This window comes from Notolabrus celidotus, chromosome 18, assembly GCF_009762535.1.
Source record: "Notolabrus celidotus isolate fNotCel1 chromosome 18, fNotCel1.pri, whole genome shotgun sequence".
Classification (NCBI taxonomy): Eukaryota; Metazoa; Chordata; class Actinopteri; order Labriformes; family Labridae; genus Notolabrus; species Notolabrus celidotus.
This window is the reverse complement of record NC_048289.1, coordinates 3,462,103-3,475,332: the sequence shown is the minus strand read 5'-3', so window position 1 is coordinate 3,475,332 and position 13,230 is coordinate 3,462,103. Positions and strand designations below refer to the sequence as shown.

At 41.4% G+C, this 13,230-nt stretch overlaps 1 protein-coding gene across 1 annotated transcript; it reads left to right on the top strand.

Moving 5' to 3' along the window:
- Nucleotides 1-777: 777 nt before the first annotated feature.
- On the top strand, nt 778-13,203 carry wbp2 (WW domain binding protein 2). The gene is made up of 8 exons (XM_034707488.1): nt 778-1,036; nt 1,742-1,850; nt 3,668-3,803; nt 3,905-3,997; nt 5,379-5,525; nt 5,644-5,766; nt 9,326-9,402; nt 11,953-13,203. Exons 1-8 carry the CDS (start codon nt 978-980, stop codon nt 11,998-12,000), a joined length of 792 nt encoding a protein of 263 aa, XP_034563379.1. The 5' UTR covers nt 778-977; the 3' UTR covers nt 12,001-13,203.
- The last annotated feature ends 27 nt before the right edge of the window (nt 13,204-13,230 follow it).

Genomic DNA, 13,230 nt, shown 5'->3' with positions numbered 1-13,230 from the left:
CTAAGGTGAACTTTACAGTGCTTGGACTGACCCAAGGTAGGCCTGTTTCCCTTCTACTTAATTTATCCTTTTCACTTTTTCTAATTTTCTCGATGTGATGTCATCCTCTTATTCTGAAAACCTCTTTATTGTCCTTGTAATGCTTTTATTGACTTATACATTTTTATTTATCTGTTTTTATTTATTTACTTATGTTATGTATTTACCCTCGAATAACCTCTTAAACAATGATTTATTGGTCTTTTGTCACACCACTCCATTCTGTTTCATTTACGTGTATTCTTTTTAACCTCTTGCGCTCCATTTTGTTTTGCATTATTATAATTCCTCCTCCCTGTCTGTCTAAATGTTTACTTTGTTATTTGAACCACACTTTGTTTGTCAAAGCACTTTGTAAACATTTGTTTTTGAAGGTGCTATATAAATAAAGTTATTATTATTATTATTACTAATGCACACGGACAACAATAAAATATGTGTTATTCAAATAAGTTAAAGCATCAAATCAACATTAAGAATATAGATAGTTAAAATAAATACATTTAAAAAGGGTAAAGATAAGAGTTGAAAATAAAATTAAGGCTAAAATCTGAATAAATAGATAGTAGATAAATAACAAACAAATAGTTTAAATTAATAAAATAATAAAACAACATTGAAATCAATATAATAGTAAAAAGTAAAGTAATAAAATAGTTAAACCCTACATAAAAGCTTTATTGTAAAAAATGGTGCTTCTTTCTTTACAGTCATCCTTTTGACTGACGCGTGACGTCACCTTGTGGGCGTGTCCTGTGCTCGGCAGCGGAAGAGCAGGTGCAGCAGAGAAACACGGAGGATCCTCACAACAACAGCATCCACACCATAGATCCACACAGACCCGGGCCCGGACTGAGACCAGGCCCGCATTTACACCACCGAGCGACAGCCTTTGATTCTGCTGCTGCTGCTGTGAGACAGTCTGGAGGCCCGTCGACATGACTCTGAACCAGAACCACTCGGAGTCCGGCGGAGTCATCATCAACAACAGCGAGAGGTAAGCTAGCTGGAACCGTTACAAACCGGACTAACGAGCCCTCTTTCTCTGAGGACCACACCGGGACACAGAGAGGGAGGGTATCTGACAGTACTGTACAAAGTAGAATAACACCCCTCAGTCCTGTACCGAGCTAACATCCAAACTTAACTACCATCTGTTTTACTGGATCCACAACTTTTACCGTCTGTTAGCCTCCAAGCTAACCCTTATAACGCCATTTTCAAGTGGACGGAACCGGGTCTGGGTCTTACAGCAAAGCAGGCTCCACATATCACCACATACCACCTCATACATGTGTGATTGTGTCCTGTAGTGTGTTTATCCTGACACACTGAGCAGCTGTGATGCAGGACTGTGCTGGTCCCTTTCTGCATCATCACCAGGCCTCCTCCTTTAGACAAGCTGTCTGTTATTCCTCCTCATATAAACCACAGTGTGCGTCCATTCGTTCAGTATCACTGAAGGCAGAATCTTCTAGAACATGCAGGAGTGTAGACCATAAACACTGCCTGTGAATAGATGGCGTGTAATCCATTTACCGTCCACTGACACACAGAGATGAGCCATGTTGCACAATGACCCAGTAATCTCATTTCAGAGCTGTTAAAGCCAAGATCATGAGAGTAAGGTACAATAACATGCTTTATTAATGATCAGATCGTGACACCTGATGATGATCTGAGTGTGTTCTTGTCTCCCCAGTTTGTTGATGAACTATGACAACGTGGAGCTGCTTTTCTGCGATGCGGAGCGTCTTCCAGAAGCCTTCAGAAAGAGCAAGAAGGGCAGCATCTACCTGACTCCGTACAGGGTGAGACATGAAACACATGCTGACACACGGGGCGGCTGAGGCTAAGCAGGTGGAGTCGGCCGTCTATCAATCGGAAGGTTGGCGGTTGGTGGATCTCAGCTCCTGCAGTCCCATCCTGAAGTGTCCTTGAGCAAGATACTGAACCCCAAATTCAGCAGTGTGTCAATGTGTATGAGTGAGATCATACTGTTAGTCCCTTACTATAGCAGCGGTGAGTGAATGGGTATGAATTAGGGATGTACATTTCAAGTATTTTCCGTGATCGATTTTTGGAAATGTTAACAATCAATCATCGATTAATCCATAAAAAAAACATTGAGTTTTTCGTACGTCAAAGCAATGCCAAAGACGTTGTTTTCCCACTAAATTATATTCTCCACAGAAACAAAATGCATAGAACTGACAGTACTGAATACGGGTAGGGGTGTAACGATTCTTTTTAACAACGATTCCATTCGTATCGTGATTCGTGGTTGCCGTTACGATTAAAGGACAATACGATCCGAAATGATTCAGTGACTTGAAATCGATACAGTAACTTTTTAGCCAAAAATTCAACCAGTGTGAAATAAAGACCTTGATACTGGACAGTCCTAGATCCCTCATGTCGCCGTGATGTTTTTGGCCCGAGCCGAGTTTTGTCCTAGTCTCTGACTAAACATGCTGGTGAGGCCTGAGGCTTCTGCAGAGCTGACGTTACCTTGATGAACGCTGCAAGAGGTGCCTGGACGGCTGACTTATTCAGAACATCTCCGTCTTTGAAAAAGCCAAAGTGTTTCCACACACTGGTCTGGACCACGATGGTGGTTTGATCATTTCTCCTCTGCCGTCCACCATGCTATAATTTGTTGTAACGTTTAACGTCTTTATCATTAAAAGTGTAAAAAAAACACATCCATATAAAGTCTACAATCGATTTATTACCGCTTATTGATATATGTCGTCCGGAAGGCCAACTTGCCGAGCACAGATTGATGTAGTCAGATCATAGGAATATAAATCAATACATTGATGTAGTAGATGAATCGTTACACTCCTTATACAGGTAACAGATTTAACACGCTGAATATCAATGATCAGGCTCATAAAAATACTATTCTCCTCAGACATAATCTTATATAGCCTTAACTACTAACAGAAAAGTACTTCAGACTCACAGAGTCTCGTTCTCATTGAGAACAATGAGCATGTGTACGTGGTCAGGTGTCAGCCGGGAGCGCAACCGGGTCATAATCAGTCTAGCAGCAGAAAAGCCCAGACAGCTCTGATGTTGCTGCCCTGCAGACACAGCATAGTAGCAATTCCCACCAGTCTGTTGGCTTTGTATCTAAAGGTGGAAATGTCCTGTTTAAAGTTCTCAACCTTCGTGTCTGTGTCGTCGTTGGCAGCAGTTGCGTATTGATCTTTAAAAAGCGCACGTGGAGACCTGACGCACAGCTGCAGCCGCCAGCTGAGTGTCTCGGCTGTAACACCTTTAACAGCTGATTCACTGAAACATGCTTTAAACTTAAAACTCCTCCCTGATAGCTGAACCAAATATGAGACCACATGATGTTTGTTCCACGTGACCGAAAATTGAAAACAAAAATGCGTGTTTCAAGTGATTTCTTAACAATCAATTAATCAATACTCAATTACTTGTTTACATCCCTTGTATGAATGGGTGAATGTGACGAGTAATGTGAAAGCACTTTCAGTGGTCAGAAAGACTAGAAAAGCACAAATCCATTTCCTCCTGTCATATTGGACCTCTCACCACACCACGTAGCATCAGTAGAAGTAGTACTCATGTGTGCGCTGCTGTTGTCTTCCTCCAGGTGATCTTTGTGGCCAAAGGGCGAGATGCACTGCAGTCCTTCATGATGCCTTTCTACCTGATGAAAGGCTGTGAGGTCAAGCAGCCTGTGTTAGGAGCTAATTACATTAAAGGCACTGTAAGCGCAGAGCCTGGAGGTAAGAATATGACCAGGTATGTACAGGTTCAGTGTTGTGATGAAGTTTGTTCAGCTCACAGTCACTCTACATGATTCCTCTCTGTGTTGTCTCTGCTGCAGGCGGCTGGGAGGGCAGCGCTACATTCAAGCTCGTCTTTGCTGCTGGAGGAGCTATAGAGTTTGGACAGTACATGCTGCAAGTCGCAGCTCAGGGTAAGTGTGTGAAAGCCTTATAAGGACTAATCAGTAATGCTATTAGATATTGATTATTGATCCCAGCAGTAAGGCTGGGCGATAAAATGATAACTATAATTATTGGGATATTATTTTTCTCAATATAAATTCAAAAGAAGAAGCTGTGATTCTCTTGATTTAGCAGCTTGCAACAGTAGTCTTCTCTCAGCCCACCGTGAATGCATCTCTCCCGGTGTTCCAGTTTTAAAAGTGACCATGTAAACTGGAGACCTTCAGCTGAACGTGTCAGTGTTTGTGGAGTTTACACAGCTGTTGAAACACAGAGGGAGTTCCTGGGAATGCAAACTAGTTTAGTTTTTATTAAGATTTCAAAATATCCTCATCAGATATTTAATGATCGTCTAAAGACGTTTATGAAGGATGCATCCGGCTGAAAGTCTCCAGTTAACAGGGATGCTGTTTAAACCAAAACACCGGCCACGGCTTTTTGAGTTCAAAAGGATTTTAAAGGCGTGTTGAAACGTCTTTGCTACTCGCGCTTATCTCCTCTCACGTGTTGATTCAGTGAATCCATCTGTGATGAAATATAGCACCATCTAAAACAGCGCCAGCTGAGTCTCTTTATGCTAACAGGCTAACTGTTGTGTTGCTCATAATGATACCTGCCTGTCCGTCTGCTTCTATGGTGTCATCTGTGATGAATGGCATTCGTCTTTGTTTTACTGCCCTCTACTGGTCTGGTGGTGTAGTGCATTTACTTTTTTTTTCTCCATACGTCACTGGCCTGATTTACACAATCTACCCAGGACTTCAGCCCGCGGTCAAAATGCAGACAACAATGGGGGCACAGGAACCTTTGGTTCAGGGTAAAGTAGTTCTGGGGGCTAAAAGACCCAGGAACTCTTGGTCCAAATGCACCTTTAAACGCTAGTTCCCGCCCAACACTTAACGGAAGAAGTCGGCATGGAACAGCCAATCATGTCGCAGGGTGAGAGGTAGGCAGGCTTAAAGACGATTGAAGCGTAATGTAAACACAGCGACACTGAAAAAAACTCAAAACCTACCGAGTCATAGCAGAGTGAAAACATGCTCCACAAGAGGGGCCACTAAACTTCATCAGTTAAGATGTTTTAGATATTTACTAGAATACTAAATCCAGATACAAGCTAACAAACCGTCTTCAACTTTCACTCAGGAGAAAAAAATGTGCCTTTAAAATAAAATGAAATAATGATTTGATATTTGTCGTGAAAATTATTGATCTTGACTCATATGAAAAATGTTATCATGATAACATATTTTTCAATATCGCCCAGCTCTAACCAGCAGTGCAGTTTGCAGTGAGTGAAACAACATTTGCTCTTCTTCATCTCTTCCTCCTCTCCCGTGTGTCTTGCAGCATCAAGAGGTCAGCCAGTGACTTCCGGGTTTGGTGGATGCCCCTACATGGCAAACGGGGCCTATGCTTACCCTCCCCCTCCTGCGAATGGGATGTACCCTGCTGGACCTCCGCCTGGCTACTCCTACCCCAACCCTCCTCCACCAGGTGCGAGCTGTAATAACTGCCAGCACTATCACACCGACTCCGTTTCTCCACACAGATCGAATGGAAGTGTTGTGTTACAGTTGGACTCGTTTGTAAACTCTGTGCTGGTTTTGCCTAGGTGGATTCTATCCAACCCCTCCGGCGTTTGATGCCTCTGCTGGCTACATACCTCCACCTCCTTATTCTGCTCCTCTAGGCCAGCAGCCCCCTCATGATCCAGACCTCCCCTCCTCGGCAGCAGGTAGGCTTCATTATCAAAACCTTGGAACCTAGTGGTGCTAGCTCTGCTTCACTGCCAAAATAAACATGGAGTTGTAAAGAAAGTGGGCACATGAGGGGCTGTTAACACGTTTACAACTTAAAGCAGTGAAATTATAAATATTTCCTTTAGAACAAAGGTCATTCAATAATATTTTGTGTATTGTTTTGCCTTAATATCATGCTTTTCCTGCTTGATCTTGTATTACGCTGTTTTTTTATTCTATCTAAATCAATCATCAACTAATAATCTCATCAATCTATCAATGTAAAAAGTACTTAGCTTATATAAATAAAAATATAGTGCTGAATCACAACAGATCCAGTGGTGGACTTTTAGGGAACTTTGACTCCATTTAAAGACAAATATCATCCTTTTGACTCCTCTACATTTCTATCAGTGCTCTAGTTACTCTCTACTTTATCTTTGAAGTCAGCTGATGAATCTTCTTTTCTAAAATCAGATCCCAAAGACCGTAAACTGTTGGTGTCCTTGTGTTTGGTTTGTCTCAGTGGTGTAGTCGTACCTGGGTTGAGCGTAGATCAAATGTTCTTCAGATCAGTGCGTTCATGTAGTCGTGGTGATGATGGCTATGACTGAGAAGGATGATGATTCTCTACCTGAGCACCACGGCCATATTTTAAACCCACGTTTGAGGTTTTGAAATAAAGAATGATTGTTTGTATTGTTGTAAATCTCTGATCTGTTTACCACACAAACTTCATCACAGCCTCCAAAACATCAGCATCTAACCTGAGAAAGCATGTGGAGGTCTGGAGCTAACACACTGCTTTGATTCCAGAGGAACATTGTAAACTTGTCTGTGCTTGTAGTAACTTAGTTTAGATTTCATGGTAGACTTTTTAGATATGAAATCATGTTTTCTAGATAAACAGAACGGAGCAGAATGTTCACCCATGTATTCTTGACTGACCTCATGCTTTGTGAAAATACGTTTAGAGATATTTTAAAAAGTACTTTGAATACTTCAGTATTTTTAAAAGAAAGTACTCCAGGACTTTAACTCAAGTCAGAATCTGACTGAACAACTTTCACTTGTATTGGAGTAAAGTTTGACCAAGAGGATCTATACTTTGACTTAAGAAATGAAGACCAGTACTTTGTCCACCACTGCTCAGAACTCATCACAGGACACTTTGAAACAACAGAAGCTTGACTCTGTACACAGAGACCCAACATTCATGCACCTTGACCATGTTTTGATTCAGTCTTATAATGTTGAAAGAGGAAAAAGTTTAAAGCAAAATGAAACTTTCTGATCACAAACCTTAGTCCTGATATGATGACTTTAAAGGGATATGTGAGGAAGTGGGGTCATATGAGTTACAGTACACTATTGCTCCTGCAAGCCACAATGCGTGCCGGTGAGCTCTTCCCTTTTCTTGAGAAAATTCCCAGAGGACCGGCCAGCAAGCTAGGCTACAAGTCTCCGCAGACAGGGACACCTGTTTCGTGTAATTTTGTTTAAGTTAAGAAAATATGGTCCAGGCACTAATCATGGTGCACCTTAGAACCCCACAGACTGTGGATGCTTTTAAAAAACATTTAAAGACCTTCCTCTTTAAAGAGGCTTTTAACTGATTTTAAGTACTGCTTTTAAAAGTTTGTTTTTACTGTGTGCCTGTAGCACTTTGAGATTTCTGAAAATGAAAAGTGCGTTATAAATAAAATGTATTAAATGCATGCACCAGTAAAAAAAATGGAGCTATTCAGTTTGCCGTCAGAAACCCTCTTTGTTTTGGCACTATTTTCGGACGCACCTCGCAGACCGGTGTTCTTCCGCTGCATGAGCACGGATACACGCCGATCAGCTTACAGAAGGTCTGCTTGTTTGAACAGCTGGGATAAAGACAAGTATGTACCATCTTTTAAATTAGCAGAAAAGTGAGTTTAATTCACCCTAAAGACTCATACTGCTACTTGATCCTGCTATGTGCTTGTTGATCCAAACAGCTGATCAGCGTGTACTGGTACTGTACTCTACTGGTGCATGCATTTGCACCGTGATGAGTGCCTGGACCATATTTTCTCAACTTAAGCGAAAGTACGCGAAATAGGTGACCCTGTCCCTTAGCTTGCCTGCTGGCCCTCTGGGAATTTTCTCATTAAAGGGGAAGAGCTCACCGGCACTCATTGTGGCTAGCAGGAGCAATAATGTAATGTAACTCATACGACCCCACTTAAAAAAACTGAAATATCCCTTTAAACAGGTGAAATAAGTAAATGAAGCGAATCAGGCCTTGCTGGACAGAAATGTATTGGATGTATTGGATGTCTGAATCACAAATCTTAGATTCATCAATATATTCTTCCTTGAATTTGTTCTTACACTGCGAACAAAAATAGAACTTCCTCAGACCATGGGTACACACAAATGATGACGACCAACTTCCTCTCACATTTTTGATGTTGATTAAATCGTCGACCACTCCCACCAACAGTGCCATGAATCAGCGCATCTGATGCCAAAACCAGTTGATTAGTTGGAGCCTATTTAAGGGCATGCAGTGAACAAAACTGATTACAGTTCATGTCAAAGAAAGTAAACGATGGCTGCTTGAAGACATAGCGGCCCGTGCTTTAAGAAGAGAGTGCATCTTCAGAGACCGTCAGAACATGTTGGAGGAATTGACAAAGACTGCCAAGGCATGTTTGTTTCTGATGGATTTGCCCTCGTTAATTATAAAAACAGCCAATTGCAAATATCAACAATCATTAAATGAATTACCACTAGGCTACGGTTGAATATCATCACTTTCACCCTCAGTTCAGGAACATATTCCTGTTATGGAGGTGTCTCCAATAACTGCAGGCATCCTTTAACCCTGAGCTGTCAGATCAGGTGGTCCTTGTCCTCCTCCAGTTTCCTTCCGTCTTTTCTGTTCTGCTAGTCTTTTTTCTTTTGCATCCACTTTAATATCAAACCATTTTTCCGTAACCTGAGCCACGGTGTGAACCTCAGGAGACACAGCATTAACAGCCTCAGTAAGAAACCCAGGCTGGTACGCACGTGTCATGAATCCGACGGTGGTTTTGCGTACGCACTTATTTTCTGTGCAGAGTAAGAACATTTCTACACATTTATTAGTGAATGAGGCCCAATGTCTTTAACACACATTCTGATCACAAAGTCTTTAATATATATTGTAAATATGTAAGAAATAAAATAAGCTATTAAAGTGCTGTGAGAGTTTTCTTATGTTGGGGACATCAGAGGAACACAGTGAAGGTCTTAGCATTGATGTTGTGATATATTCGGTAAGAAGAATCACAGAAGAAGTGAAAGAGTAGAGCTTACATGTCTTTTCGGTCACATCACATTTCTCCACACCAAATCTATGATGTGGCTGCTTTCTATGATTAAAGAAATCCCCTGCCCCTCTTCTTCCCCCCTCTCCCCCTCACATTCTCCTCTGTACCTCCGACTTGATTACCTTCAGTATTGTCACATTGTACAGCCCAGGGGTAACTACTCAGACCATTTTTAATGAATGTCCCCCTCCCCTCTCTTCCCTCCCAGCGGAGGCTAAAGCAGCCGAGGCAGCAGCGAGTGCCAGCTCTGTCACACTGCCTCCTACACATGTGTACCTGCCACAGGTGAGCTATTACTTTTACCATTACTGTAACTATTGTTTCACATTTTAGAGACAGTGATTTTAAAGACAACGATGAACACTTAAAGGTGACATATCATGCTTTTTTCATCAATATATATTGGTCTAAGAGGTCCCCAAAACATGTCTTTAAAGTTTATGCTCAAAAAAACACTTTGAAATCAGATTTTGGCATGCCTGAAAAACCCTCTTCTTCAGCCCTGCTCAGAACAGTCTGTTTTCTCTCTGACCACGCCCCTTCAGGAAGTGGCTATCCCCTCGGCTCTCCAGCATGTTGATCTAATGTTTACATGTTGGCTGAATATACACGGCTGCTCACAGACCCGTGTTACTTCAACCCTCTGAATCTGATCCAGAATCTGATCCTGATGGCGAGGCACCTGCAGCAGGACCTTTCTGAACCATTGGTCACAGATTCTGTGTTTCTTGTTGTTTTATTTATCAGTATGTCGACGTGTGTCTTGGTACACAGCTACGAACATGTTGCTATGTGGCTATGCTAACTAGCGCTAACACTTTTCCATGAAAAATAAAAATCATCCACTAGATCTTCAAATCTGCAGACGTGGGGAGTAAAACCGACCTTTGTGTTTATTAAGACAGCCTACAACTAGCATGCCTCCCTCCTAAGCTCCTTGTTAGCACACATGTGTGCAGGTAATGAAAAACGGAGGAGGGATTCAGTATCATTTTATACAGTCTATGGGCTGAACAAGCTCCGAGCTCTGACTCCGTGACAGACCGGATATTGTTGTGACGTATGAAAAACACTGAAAACTGAAACGGCTCGTTTCACACACATTTACAGAAAGGTGAAGAAATCAAAACAGGGGCAGAATGGATTTTTAACATTTTCGGGGGGTTTGTAGACATGCCAGGGAAACATATTTCAGGTAGAGAACCATTCAAAAGTCGATTTTGCATGATATGTCACCTTTATTTTCCGTGCAGTGTACTAACTTGAAAGGACAATCTGCCCAAAGATGACCTGACTCCACTCAAAATAGCACAACACGTGTCTTATTTTCCTCCTTTTTTTTGATTTCTTTCATCAGAGTTTGTTTAGAAAATTTCTGCACAATTTAGGTGAAAAACCTTAAAATAAAGGAAAACAAAAGAAATACCTGCAGAAGCACAGAGCTAGAACACCACAAAGCGTAATCCAACCAAGTTTCAACCTCCGGCCGTGAGAATTGAAGCCAATGCTTTAGTGTTATAAACTGCAGTTCATTGAGTGTCCACTAGAGGCTGGCTGCAGAAACACTAGAAACCACATACACACTCATTCAAAGAAGACGATCTTTACAGCAGAAATAAACATGTTTACAGCCTGGTTCAAAAAACAAAAACGAGTGTAGTCTGGATAGTTCATTTCTCGATCAGCACACACTGTACAGGGGGTGAATTTATTCATAACGCATCAATTTTGAAAATATTAAGATTACAAGTTTTCCATTTCGAGAAGCACAGCTGACTTGATTGACAGGCGGGAACATATTATGTTGAGTTCAAAATTTCCAATATGGCAGCCGCCGCCGATATAAATCTACAGTGTTTCAAATAATTAAACTAAATACAAACCCTTGAATAGAAGGTGTTTCCAAATTTTTGAGTGGTAGTGTAGATATTTTGTGACTCAGCACTCAGAGAACATTGTAAATGAATAATATTCAGGTTCTTGAGTTTTTATGTCTTTAGATAGTCAGACGGCTCAAACATGCAGGCTGTGAACTCTCTCTTGACCTGTCAATCAAAGAGTTAGGCCACGCCCACACAGTCCTGAGAAATGCTCTGACCTGTAAAATAAGATGTTTATGAACAGAGTTTTTTCAGAGTTATGGATGATTATTCTCACTCAGATTTGTGTTGATGCTTAATGACACATTACATTTTGATATTCTAGATGAGTTTTAAATATTCAAAGTCATATCCCAGAGGCTTTATTCCAAACTGTTCGTTCAGCTCACATAGCTTGCGGCGATTAGTGAAACTTCTCTATTGTAAACTCTCCTACATCGGCCTGTGACGTTAAGACTGAGCTGGCCTTTTGCTCTCTTGCACACACTCACCAAAGGCATTTTTCGACCGGAGGAACTTTACTCCAGAACTACGTGCGTTTCGACTGGTTGACCCAGGGTCTAACTTTAGTTCAGGTGTAGATAGGGGGCGTTCCTCAAGTATAAATGTTTAGGTTTTCCCATGTTAGGGGTCTTTCTTCATTCTGACCGCTCGTACGTTGATCGACCTTTTCTTTGCATAGAACATAAAAACCTTGTGGGCCAGCAGAAGTCTCTATTTCCTTCTTCACCAGTAGCAGAAAACTTCCCCAACATTCTCCTCTCAGACGCAGGGCTTCCCTCGATCTGCTGAACAGATATTTTCTTTTTTATAGAGAACAAGATATTGAAGTATATTTGTGGGAGTAGATGTAAAAACCTTTTGATGGAACTTGTTTTTGCCGTCTGTGAACTTCATCAGAGTAAATGACCGTAAAGCACCGCTGTCTTTAACTGTGACTGTCTTCTCCCCGCAGGACAAGCCTCCTCCCTACTCTCCTCCAGAGGACAAGAAGAACCAGTAGACCTGCTTCACCTCATTCCTCTCCGTCTCCTGTAATCTCTATCCTACTGGATCACCTCATCCCTTCATCCCTTCAATGGATTCCCTTCTTTCTCTTTCCCCCAGACTCCTTACAACTCATTCTTTTTGGTTCCAGCTTTTTCCTCATCCCATTGCTCTCCAGGCTTTTACATGTCTTTACTGATTTCTCTATTATAAACAGCTTCACTCTCTACAGAAGCACCTTTACTTTACTACAGAACATGGAAGTATTGATGGTAATCTTTGGGAGACACAAGGAAAGTGTTGAGGACAAGGTTGTCAGGTTTTGGGGCTTATTTTAACGTAGAAGACAAACTTTGTAACCTGACTTATTTTAGCATTCATTGCCGTGTGGGCTTCCAAAGAATAATACTCCTACACTAAACTATAGATTCAGCTATGATGTGAAGTTAACAATAATTTTCTATGAATCCAGACGAACCCAGTCGACATAAATTCCTTTGCTAATTCATTCCGAAGCGAGCTGAATGCAGTGTTTTATTTTTCTATAATTTGTGTGTACAGGCTTTTAATATGTAGACTTTTAAAAAGCGATATTTTCACAAGAATACTAAGCTAGAGAAAAATAGCATTTGTAAACATAGCTGACTGCAGAGAGGCCACGCCTACTTCGATGTGTCTTAGTGGACCAGAGGAACCACAAAGATTAGAGCAGCCAAGGCGGCAAATCCCTGATCCTGGACTAGAACAGAGCGTGAGGGTGACAAGGGCTGCGAGGAGGGATTATCTATCAGAGCAGTCACTCAATGATGTCACTTCCTGTTTCGTCATGTGTCTGAACATTCAAGAAAACACACGGTCAGACTCACAGCCAGCCTACTTCACCTTTGATTTTGATTGTAACTCTCCAGTATAAGGTCGGTCTCTGAACTCCTCCTCCCTCTGTGACTCTTCTATATTCTGTATCTGTGGCACATGTGTGGCTGATTCTTTGCACTTTCAGAATGCTATGCATCAGGCTCTTCTTTGCTCTGTCATGGCTGTGTGTAAAATAATAATACTGATAATAATAATAATGAAGCTCTGTATTTATTTCAAACTAATTTATTGAGAAATTCATGTAAAATGGCTCGACTAAGTAAAACAAAGCATGATCTCAACCAATGCTTGTACGCGTTGGATTGGAGTTTATTGAATGAATCTTGATTCGTGTGAACAATAACTGTTGGTCTTTATTTATACATGGTGG

Coding starts and splice junctions, on each gene's coding strand:
- wbp2 (XM_034707488.1), top strand. CDS start 978: ATGACTCTGAACCAGAACCACTCGGAGTCCGGCGGAGTCATCATCAAC. Junction 1,851..3,667: donor TCTACCTGACTCCGTACAGG/GTGAGACATGAA, acceptor GTCTTCCTCCAG/GTGATCTTTGTGGCCAAAGG. Junction 5,767..9,325: donor CCTCCCCTCCTCGGCAGCAG/GTAGGCTTCATT, acceptor CTTCCCTCCCAG/CGGAGGCTAAAGCAGCCGAG.